The 11798-nt window shown below is 46.6% G+C and overlaps 1 protein-coding gene across 1 annotated transcript; it reads left to right on the forward strand.

Annotated features, from left to right (window-relative positions):
- The first annotated feature begins 1054 nt into the window (after window positions 1–1054).
- LOC129715237 (EEF1A lysine methyltransferase 3-like) lies at window positions 1055–10809 on the forward strand. The gene is made up of 4 exons (XM_055665096.1): window positions 1055–1094; window positions 1763–2013; window positions 9344–9455; window positions 10025–10809. The coding sequence occupies exons 2-4, from the start codon at window positions 1879–1881 to the stop codon at window positions 10417–10419; spliced, it is 642 nt and encodes a 213-aa protein (XP_055521071.1). The 5' UTR covers window positions 1055–1094; window positions 1763–1878; the 3' UTR covers window positions 10420–10809.
- Window positions 10810–11798: the final 989 nt, after the last annotated feature.

Below are 11798 nucleotides of genomic sequence, written 5' to 3' on the forward strand. Positions count from 1 at the left end.
GCAATATTGTATTGTATTGTATTGTATTGTATTGTAATGTATTGTATTGTTGTATTGTATATTGTTATTTTGTTAATATAGAGATAAAGCGCGGAAACAGGCACTTCGAACCACCGAGTCCGCGAACGCTAACGACCCACGTACACTTTCACTATCCTACATACACTCAGGACAACATACAATGTTGCCAATCCACTTAACCCCCAAACCTCCAGAGCACCCAGAGAAAATCTATGCGGACGCATGGGGAACGTACAAACTTCGTACAGACAACACCCGTAATAGGGATCGAACCCGCGCCTCTGTCGCTATGAGGCAGCACATTAAACGCCGCGCCACTGTGCCCTCTTTAAAGTACGTTCGAATTTTACTTCACGGACATTGTACTTGAATTGCAGGTTTTGATTCCTACTTGACATCTGTTAAAATATTAGGCCGTGGCCAATGAACAAACTGAAATTATTTTCTATTAATTTTGTCTTCACATTTATTTATTCCATTCCACCTTGTTTACTGTCACATCCGTGTGGCTTCCAAGAGAATGCCAGCCAAGTTATTTTGCTTCCTTTTCGCGCGAGGCCGCAACAATGCATCTTCTCCCTTTCATATAGAGCACGGCGTCGAACAAAAACACAGCGGGATTGTTCCTATTTGACCGCCTCCCCCCCCCCCCCCCCCCCCCCCCCCTCCCACCCACCCCTCGGTTTTGCTCCTTTATCTATGGGAGATATTAAAAGTCAGCAGGGATTCAAAAGAACGCATGCGACACAATGAAGCTCATTGAATGAGTAATGCCGAAAGTGGACAGAACGGGACGTACTATATGTTCCAGCGTCCAAGCACTGCACGGGACACGAACAAAAGAGAGATATCTGGTCCACAGAAACCGCATATTGCGATGGGCTGAATATTTCACCTCGTAACAATTCTGCCAAAGCGAGGATGTTGCAATCCTAAATCCCCATGGTCAGTTAAAACTGAAGCTGATGTTCACTGGGAGAGCTTGAGACGAACACAGTTCGCAGCCGGTGGATTCAGCAAGTGGATACTGACAAAACCGGAACCATCGTCGAACGACAGTGCAGAGGTTTACGGTAAATGTTCTGGTTACACTTACAACTTGTGCAGGGAGGCTTCCATCGCTACTTCTGCATATTGCTTGCACGGCAGCATTGTTTTTGAAACAAAAGGTTAATTGTTTTCATTTTACGGGATTATAAACAAAAATCCTCTCGGGTACATTAACTATCATTAACATCTAAGAGCTGCAGTCCAAACAAACGCAATCTCCTGCCCTCAGGTAAACAACCCTTTTGTCTTTTTTCAATTCGCTCTTTTGGGCTCGTTTTTAACTTGAGTATTCACGTACATTTTTGCATAGCTATTAATTAAGTAGTAGAGTCACATCGGCCTCTGCCGTATCCCTCTCCATCTTTGCTACCCATGCACCTCTCCAACTACCATAGAATCATAGAGCACGGAAATGGGCACTTCGTCCCAATTTGTCTTAGCCGACCAAAGTGCCCCATCCACCCTAGTCTAATTTGGCCGCATTTGGCACATATATTTCTAACCCTTTCCAATCCGTGTACTTTCCCAAATGTCTTTTAAATGACAACTCGGTATCTGCCTCAATTGGCTCCGTTGTCAGCTCGGCCCATATATCTATCACCCTGTGTGGGATAGCAAATTATAAAGAACAATTGCAACGTTCCAAATAATAGCTTTTTTTTCTTTCGACTCAATTGCAATCCCACGAAAGTCTCCAATATACTGAACTTCGTATAACCGGGCTTGAAAGGAGGCCGCCTGGTGCTTGGATCCACTTAAACTGATCGGAGAGTCGGTCGAGAAAGCAAAGCACAACCCCATCAGCAAATGGAACGCTCAACCGGCTCTGCGTCTAATGAGGTTTTCAAAAACCAAGAAAGACGGTATCAATTTTGCGGATACGAACTGAAGATTACGCAAGATTTGAAACACCTTTCCATACCAGCCGTTATCTGGGAAGCTGTAAGTGCAACGTTTGAACCATAAACCAGGTATCCTGTTAGTGTATTAGTGTTACGTTTGCCGAAATACAGTATAAGTGCTTTTGTTTGCGTGCTATCCAGTCTAATGCAGTCATTAAACCCAAACACGGTCTCAACAGGCTGTACAAGTGAAAACATGCATGAGTGCAGAATATAGTTTCCAGCACTGTAGCTTTACTTTTAAGAGAAAAAGTACAACGACTGCAATGAGGTAGGGAAGTCTGGTTTATACCCTATAATTTATGTGCCGTGATATCACAATTCTAAAACTGTTGGAACGTGCTTTCAATCTTTAGTATATTCTACTCGACGGGCGATGAAAGAACAGGAAATTGCTGCAGTGTGATTTGTTACATTGATTAAATGCCCCCATTCCCGATGAATTAAGAAGTGTAGATCCTCTCGATGGTGCGGACGCTGACTGCGTAAGGGATTGGAATACATCTACAACTCTCTGCAATTTATTGTCACAGAGAAAAAAAAGTCAAAAGGTCGGTTGGAAGATCGGGTCGAGACCTTAGCTTATGGTCAGTAGTCTGCTAACGGAGGGAAAGAGGAAGTTCCTGAAGCGTTTGTTGCATGTTTTCAAGTTTTTGTATATTATAACCGACGGAAGAGGGAATGACGAAGGTGCGAGTGGTTATATTGATTATATTAGGTGCATTTCTCAGCCATCCTGAAGTAGAGATGGTGTCGTTAGGGGTAGGCTGCTCTGTCTATAGACCGGGCTACATTTACTACTCTTTGCGTCCTTTGGCAGAGCTGATCCAGAAACAATCTGTGGTGCAACCGGGCAATATATTTTCTCTGTGCATCTGTAAAGTTAGAAGGAGCTGTTGGATATATGCCTTAGTCGCCTGAGAAAGTAGAGGCGTTGGTGTGTTTTATCGACCGGGGTTTGTAATGTGGTTGACCTTGGACAAATATTCGGTAAGATTTTGGACACATAATTGGACAAATATTCGGACCTAGGAACACGAAACTCGACTATTGTCACTAAGTACTTACAACAAGAAAACGATGAGCATTTTCAACCAAACGCCCTCCCCTCTCTCCCATCCCCCGCGTCCTGCCCAGGCAAAAGATGCTTTGCTCATGAACTGTATTTGCAAATGCCGGCGGAATAGATGCCGTGCGTACAGGGCAGCTTACATGCCAGCGACATGAATATTAACTTCTTTAATTACAAGTAACCCTTGTATTACCTTTCGCTCAACCTCCCACGACCTAGTCGTTCTGCTAGTTGACTAGGTCGTGGGGGGTGGAGCGATAGGTAATACAAGGGTTACTTGTTTGTATAACTTCGTTATCACCTTCTCTACAGCCAACAATGGACCGTTGTGGGCTCCTTTACCATACCTGCCAGCTCTGATTTTTTCTGTACCTTTTCATATCTCTCATTTCCCACTGCTCTGACAGTCTGAAGAGGGGTCTCGACCCGATACGTCACCTGTTCCTATTCTCCCGAACTGCTGACTGACCCGCAGAGTTATTGCAGCATTGTGTGTCTATTTTTAATGAAAACTAGACCAAGTGCAGACCCGTTGGTTCTGTTCCCCCAACGTGCGGTTGTGGGGGGGAGCCGGCATGCAGCATCACACACACTAACTATCCCCCACCCCCCTGCACTCTCGCTAATTAACCCCCTTGATATTATATTAATATGATTAATTTGCTCCATTTACCCCATAACCACCCTATCTACTGACGCATAGCCCCCAACATGCAGTCACATCTAGAGAGGGTTGGGGGGATTGAGAGTGAGGGCAGAGAGAGAAGGGGCAGAGACACAGAGAGAAGGACAAGAGGGAGAGGGGGGGGGCGTGGAGGAGAAGAGGGAGGGTGTGTGAGAGGGGAAAGGTGGGGGCGGAGGGGAGGAGCGAGAGAGGATGAGAGTGAGGGGGGGAGGTGTGGGGGAAGGGGGAGAGGAGAGGGGAAGAGAAGAGGGGGGGAAGGATAGGGAGGAGAGGGGGGGGAAAGGATAGGGGGGAGGAGGGGGGGAGAGGAGAGGGGGAGGAGAGGGTAGGAGAGGGGTGAGAGGGGTGAGGTGAGGGGGGTAGGGATGCGGGGGAGAGGAGACGGGGGAGAGGAAGGGGGGGGAGAGGAGAGAGGGGGAGAGGAGAGGAGAGGGGGAGAGGAGGAGAGGAGGGAGAGGAGAGGGGGTGGAGAGGAGAGGGGGGGGAGGGGGGAATGGGGAGGGGGAAAGGGGCGGAGGAGAGGAAGGGGGGAGAGGGAGAGGGAACGGAGGGGAGAGGGAGGGGGGAGGGGAGGGGGGAGAGGAGAGGGGGAGGAGGAGGGGAGAGGGAGAGGGGAGGAGGAGGGAAGGGGGGAGAGGAGAGGAGAGGGAGGGGGAAGAGAGGGAGAGGGGGAGAGGAGGGAGAGGAGGGAGAGGAGAGGGGTGGAGAGGAGAGGGGGGGAGGAGAGGGGGAATGAGGGGGGAGAAAGGGGCGGAGGAGAGGAGAGGGGGGAGAGGAGAGGGGGGGAACGGAGGGAGAGGGAGAGGGGAGAGGGAGGGAGGAGAGGGAAGGGGGGAGGAGAGGGAGGGGGAGAGGAGAGGGGGGAGAGGGGGGGGAGAGCGGGGAGAGGGATGAGGGATGGGGGAGAGGAGGGGGGGGAGGCAGAGGGGAGAGAGAGAGGGGGGGAGAGAGAGGGGGGGGGGAGAGAGGGGGAGAGGAGGGGGGAGAGGAGAGGGGAGAGGAGAGGGGGAGAGGAGAGGAGAGAGGAGAGGGGGAGAGGAGAGGGGGAGAGGAGAGGGGGGAGGAGAGGGGGGAGGAGAGGGGGGAGAATAGAGGGGGGAGAGGAGAGGGGGGAGAGAGGAGGGAGAGGAGGGGAGGAGAGGGAGAGGGGGGGAGTGGGGGGAGAAGGGGGAGAGGAGAGGAGGAGAGGAGGAGAGGGGGGAGAGGAGAGGGGGGGAGAGTAGAGGGAGGGGGTAGAGGAGAGGGAGGGGGGGGGGGGGGGGGGGCCTTTTTACTTCAACCCAAACCCAAACAATCATTTGCAGGCAGTGCTTTTTTACCTCTAACCATATTTTCATTTTCAAACCAAATTAAGGGTACTCACAGTGCTGTAGACATTTGTCAGTGTCATTCAAATTTCTGATTGAGGCACACCACTTGCAGAGACTGATTGAGGCACACCACTTGCAGAGACTGATTGAGGCACACCACTTCCTGGTTTTATAGTCCATCCCCCTCCCTCCAGCGGGGGGCAGCAGAGAGAATGGGGAATGGTGTAACGACATTAATATCTCTGTCAATTTTCATCGACGGGAAAAATTCTCGGCACACATGCCGCGGAGGGGGGGCTCTGAGCGAGGTGGCCAAAAATGACGACCGTAGGTGGCGGCGTACTCTCGGAATCCGCAGAACAGGGAGCCAAAACCGGTCAAGAACAGAGTTTTAGTAATATAGTTATCTGTTTGTCCCATTTCCTAGCCATCGAAGAGGCACAAATCTTAATTCAATAGTGCAGCCATTATTTTCAATCAACCATAACGGCGGTCTGCTGAATTAACTTAACAGTTTATGAATGACCCGTGTCGTCATCCATTTGGTGGTCCCCACCAACATAATATCATATTTACGGCTGATTCGAATGCTGAATGCAGCATGCGGTGCTGATGACATAGAGCGTATTGAAAATAAGATTGCACTGAAAGAGTGATGGCAACCTGATCATTGCGTAATTGAGGTGACCTTTGTTTAACAAACAGCTAAGGAAAAATGTTTGCAACGTTTAGTGGAAATACGATTCCATTAAGCAGTGCAGAATTTTATGCTAATGCTTATTGCATTCCAGTTATACACCACAAAATTAATTTATCTTGAATTGAGGCAGATAATGGAGATAATGGAGGCAAGATACGGGACCTGAACGTGTGGCTGAGGAACTGGTGCACGAGACAGGGATTTAGATTCTTAGATCACTGGGATCTGTTTTGGGGTAAGGGGGAACTGTACAAAAGGGAGGGATTGCATCTTAACAGGTGTGGGACCAGCATTCTGGCAGGCAGGTTTGCCACTGCTACAGGGGTGGTTTTAAACTGAATAAGGGGAGTGGGGTGTCGAATGGGATAGTGGAGGATGGAGGTAAAGGGAAAGGGTTTCTTAAATGTGTGAGCGTAGAGACAGAGGGGTGTCAAATGAGGGTAGAAGCAATAGGTAGCAAGGTGAAAATTACAAGCGGCAGGCAGACAAAACCAGGTCAAAAAATCAAAAAGGGCCACTTTTCAACATAATAGTATAAGGGGTAAGAGTGTTGTAAAACCAAGCCTGAAGGCTTTGTGTCTCAATGCAAGGAGCATTCGTAATACGGTGGAGGAGTTGAATGTGCAGATAGCTATTAATGTCTATGATATAGTTCGGATCATGGAGACATGCCTCCAGGGTGACCAAGGCTGGAAGCTGAACATCCAGGGATATTCAATATTCAGGAGGGATAGACAGAAAGGAAAAGGAGGTGGGGTAGCGTTGCTGGTTAGAGAGGAGATTAGCGCAATAGAAAGGAAGGACATTAGCTTGGAGGATGTGGAATCGATATGGGTAGAGCTGCGTAACACTAAGGGGCAGAAAACGCTAGTGGGAGTTGTGTACCGGCCAACTAACAGTAGTAGTGGAGTTGGGGATGGCATCAAACAGGAAATTAGAAATGTGTGCAACAAAGGTAAAACAGTTATAATGGGTGACTTCAATCTAAATATAGATTGGGTGAATCAAATTGGCAACGGTGCTGAGGAAGAGGATTTCTTGGAATGTATGCGGGATAGTTTTCTAAACCAACATGTAGAGGAACCAACGAGAGAGCAGGCTATTCTAGACAGGTTATTGAGTAATGAGGAAGGGTTAGTTAGCAGTCTTGTTGTGCGTGGCCCCTTGGGCAAGAGTGACCATAATATGGTTGGGTTCTTCATTAGGATGGAGAGTGACATCGTTAATTCAGAAACAAGGGTCCTGAACTTAAAGATAGGTAACTTTGAGGGTATGAGACGTGAATTGGCCAAGATAGACTGGCAATTGATTCTTAATGGGTTGACGGTGGATATGCAATGGAAAGCATTTAAAGCCTGCATGGATGAACTACAACAATTGTTCATCCCAGTTTGGCAAAAAAATAAATCAGGGAAGGTAGTGCATCCGTGGATATCAAGGGAAATCAGGGATAGTATCAAAACAAAAGATGAAGCGTACAAATTAGTCAGAAAAAGCAGCCTACCAGAGGACTGGGAGAAATTCAGAGACCAGCATAGGAGGACAAAGGGCTTAATTAGGAAAGGCAAAATAGATTATGAATGAAAACTGGCAGGGAACATAAAAACTGACTGCCAAAACTTTTATAGATATGTGAAGAGAAAAAGATTAGTTAAAACAAATGTAGGTCCCTTGCAGTCAGAAACGGGTGAATTGATGAAGGGGAACAAGGACATGGCAGACCAATTGAATAACTACTTTGGTTCTGTCTTCACTAAAGAAGACATAAACAATCTGCCGGAAATAGCAGGGGACCGGGGGTCAAATGAGATGGAGGAACTGAGTGAAATCCAGGTTAGCCGGGAAGTGGTGTTAAGTAAATTGAATGGATTAAAGCCTGATAAATCCCCAGGACCAGATAGGCTGCATCCCAGAGTACTTAAGGAAGTAGCCCCAGAAATAGTGGATGCATTAGTGATAATTTTTCAAAACTCTTTAGATTCTGGAATAGTTCCTGAGGATTGGAGGGTAGCTAATGTAACACCACTTTTTTAAAGGGAGGGAGAGAGAAAGGGAATTCCAGACCAGTTAGTCTAACATCGGTAGTGGGGAAACTGCTAGAATCAGTTATTAAAGATGGGATAGCAGCACATTTGGAAAGTGGTGAAATCATTGGACAAAGTCAGCATGGATTTATGAAGGGTAAATCATGTCTGACGAATCTTATAGAATTTTTCGAGGATGTAACTATTAGAGTGGATAAGGGAGAACCAGTGGATGTGTTATATCTGGACTTTCAGAAGGCTTTCGACAAGGTCCCACATAAGTGATTAGTATGCAAACTGAAAGCACACGGTATTGGGGGTTCAATATTGATGTGGATAGAGAACTGGCTGGCAGACAGGAAGCAAAGAGTAGCAGTAAACGGGTCCTTTTCACAATGGCAGGCAGTGACTAGTGGGGTACCGCAAGGCTCAGTTCTAGGACCCCAGCTATTTACGATATATATTAATGATTTGGACGAGGGAATTGAATGCAACATCTCCAAGTTTGCGGATGACACGAAGCTGGGGGGCAGTGTTAGCTGTGAGGAGGATGCTAGGAGGCTGCAAGATGACTTGGATAGGCTGGGTGAATGGGCAAATGCATGGCAGATGCAGTATAATGTGGATAAATGTGAGGTTATCCACTTTGGTGGCAAAAACAGGAAAGTAGATTATTATCTGAATGGTGGCCGATTAGGAAAGGGGGACATGCAACGAGACCTGGGTGTCATGGTACACCAGTCATTGAAAGTAGGCATGCGAGCAGCAGGCAGTGAAGAAGGCGAATGGTATGTTAGCATTCATATCAAAAGGATTTGAGTATAGGAGCAGGGAGGTTCTACTGCAGTTATACAGAGCCTTGGTGAGACCACACTTGGAGTATTGCGTACAGTTTTGGTCTCCTAATCTGAGGAAATACAGTCTTGCCATAGAGGGAGTACAGAGAAGGTTCACCGGGCTGATTCCTGGGATGTCAGGACTTTCATATGAAGAAAGATTGGATAGACTCGGTTTGTACTCGCTAGAATGTAGAAGATTGGGGGGGGGGGGGGGAATCTTATAGAAACGTACAAAATTCTTAAGGGGTTGGACAGGCTATATGCAGGAAGATTGTTCCCGATGTTGGGAAAGTCCAGAACAAGGGGTCACAGTTGAAGGATAAAGGGGAAATATTTTAGGACCGAGATGAGGAAAACATTTTTCACACAGAGAGTGGTGAATCTCTGGAATTCTCTCCCGCAGAAGGTAGTTGAGGCCAGTTCATTGACTATATTTAAGAGGGAGTTAGATGTGGTCCTTGTGGCTAAAGGGATCAGGGGGTATCGAGAGAAGGCAGGTGCAGGATACTGAGTTGGATGATCAGCCATGTTCATATTGAATGGCGGTGCAGGCTCGATGGGCCGAATGGCCTACTCCTGCACCTATTTTCTATGTTTCTCTCTATATCGGTGTTAAATTGTGCGCAGAATGAGTAGATGGATCATTTATGTTCCTTGCAACTTGAACTGGTCACAGAAATATAGGGGACATTTATAATGCAAATCATTCCAACGCCTATTTTATCTATACCTTTCTTCAGGGGATCGTTCTCTGCCGGTATTTTGAGAAGAAGCGCATGAACTTCACTGGGAAGAAGATGATTGAATTGGGGTCTGGCACTGGGCTCGTGGGGATACTTGCCATCCTCTTGGGTGAGTGGAAAACCCCTGGTGACGGCATTATCAAGGAGAATATTTGCTCTTACCCAACATTGTGCCTGTTAGTAGAAGGAAAATAAGGTTGATATGGCTTTGAGTCAGAGTCGCCCAACTGTTTTCTATACTCTAAAAATGTACATGTGAGTTGTAAAAGATTTCCGGGATTCCAATGAGGAGATGGGGGCTGCGTGTGGGCTTTCTCAGTAGTTAAAGTGATGACCAGGAACGTAACATGCATTTCCATTTCGGAACTACAAACTCCATTAAGCTCTCATCTACAGAGCCTATTATTGCTATCATTGAACTATTAGTGTGTGTGTGTGTGTGTGTGTGTGTGTGTGTGTGTGTGTGTGCGTGCGTGCGTGCGTGCGCGCGCACGCGCGCGCGTGTGTGTGTGTGTGTGTGTGTCCATATGTACGGACACTGGAATTTTCTCGATTATTACTTTGTTTGTAGTATTCTATGGTTACATATTCTGTTGTGCTGTTGCAGAAATGTAAGAATGTAATAGCTCTAATCTGGGATATATGACAATAAAACACTCTTGACTTTTGATTTCGCAGGTGGGGAGGTAACATTGACAGATCGGCCGAACGTCCTAAATCAGATTGTATACAACATCACTAGCAACATCCCAGCTGAGATCATGGCGAGAACAAAGGTTTCTGCTCTGCTGTGGAGTAAACCATACGACCAGAATGCCTCAAAGTACGACTACATCCTTGGCTCGGATATAGTCTACGATCCACGCGAATTCCAGTCACTTATAAAAACGCTGCTCTATTTGAGCAACCCGAACACCGTCATCTACTTCAGTTCGAAGATTGTTGAGATTCCCGGGGCCTCTGAGTTTTATGAAAAACTTCTGCCAAAGCACTTCAACTCTGAAATTGTTCATACACTTCCGCATAAAAGAATTAACGTTTACAAAATCACCAGAAAAATTAGCAGCGATTAGTAAAATAATCCCGCGAAAATTTGTGGAAACGCTCAATTCAAAAAGACTTTGAGGAAATACGTATTGAAACCGCTAGTTTATAGCGTGAATCGTGTACGAAAAGAAACACAGCTTTAGCATTTCCAAACCAAAGGCAACACAGCTTTAGCATTTCCAAACTATATTCAAACCACATTAAGGGTACTGACAGATCAGTACAATCACTCACAGTTTAGTTGACATGTGTTCAGTGTTTTTCACAGCTCAGACTGAGAGACATGACCCTCTAGCTCCGCCATCTAGCAGAGGCTGACTGAGGCACTCTTCACTTCCGGGTTTTATAGTCCCTCCGGAATAGGCGTGGCCTTCAGGAAAGAGAATCTCAACATATTTTAAATCCTAAAAATCTTTTTTTTTCATCGATGGGAAAAATTCTCTTGTCCTGCGTAGCGGGGGGGGGGGGGGGGGGGGGCCTCGGGGTAAGTTGGCCAAAAATCACAGCCGTAAGTGGCAGCGTTTTTCCTAAAAATCAATATAAAGAACAAAACGCAGTGGTCAAGATTAGACTTTTAGTAACCATATAACAATTACAGCACGGAAACAGGCCATCTCGACCCTTCTAGTCAGTGCCGAACACATAATCTCCCCTAGTCCCATATACCTGCGCTCAGACCATAACCCTCCATTCCCTTCCCATCCATATAACTATCCAATTTATTTTTAGTAATATAGATATCAAAAATATTTTAATATGCTGAGGCCTTAATATCTAAGGCACTGCTCAGGCCGCATTAGGAGAACTGTGAGCAAATGTGGGCCCTATATCTAAGCTGATCCAGAGGCGGTTGGCTTTTGATGAGCGTTTGACAGCACTGGGCCGCCATTCGCTGTAGCTAACAAGGTTGACGAGGACAAAATTGAAGCTTACAGAATAATGAAAGGCATAGATCGAATGGATGCGGAGAGGATGTGTCCATTCGTGGGAGAGTCTAGGGCCAGTGGTCATAGCCTAAGATTTAAAGGGCACTCTTTTAGAAAGGAGATGAGGAGGAACTTGTTTAGTCAGAGGGTGGTTAATCTGTGGAACTCATAACCACAGCGGGCTGTGGAGGCCAAGTCGGTGGATTTTCTAGGTCGAGATAGACAATGTTTCGATTAGAACGGGTGTCAAGGGAGATGGGGAGAAGGTTGGACCATGGGATTAGGAGGCGGAGATCAGACATGAATGTATGGCAAAGTAGACTCGATGGGCCGAATGGCCTAATTCTACTCCCATGACTTGTGAACGTGAAATTGTGAATACCTATACCAATACCGATTCTGAATGGATTACAGAAGAGACTTTGCATGTGAATGTACCTGAGAAAATCATATATTCCTCATTCTTTAGGAAACAGGGG

The sequence above is a fragment of the Leucoraja erinacea genome, unplaced genomic scaffold (genome assembly GCF_028641065.1).
Source record: "Leucoraja erinacea ecotype New England unplaced genomic scaffold, Leri_hhj_1 Leri_106S, whole genome shotgun sequence".
Taxonomy (NCBI): domain Eukaryota; kingdom Metazoa; phylum Chordata; class Chondrichthyes; order Rajiformes; family Rajidae; genus Leucoraja; species Leucoraja erinaceus.

Bases quoted from the DNA above. Each gene is read 5' to 3' on its own strand.
- LOC129715237 (XM_055665096.1), top strand. From the start codon at position 1,879: ATGGAACGCTCAACCGGCTCTGCGTCTAATGAGGTTTTCAAAAACCAA. The intron at 2,014-9,343 runs GTAAGTGCAACG...ACCTTTCTTCAG, and splicing joins CAGCCGTTATCTGGGAAGCT to GGGATCGTTCTCTGCCGGTA. The intron at 9,456-10,024 runs GTGAGTGGAAAA...TTGATTTCGCAG, and splicing joins GATACTTGCCATCCTCTTGG to GTGGGGAGGTAACATTGACA.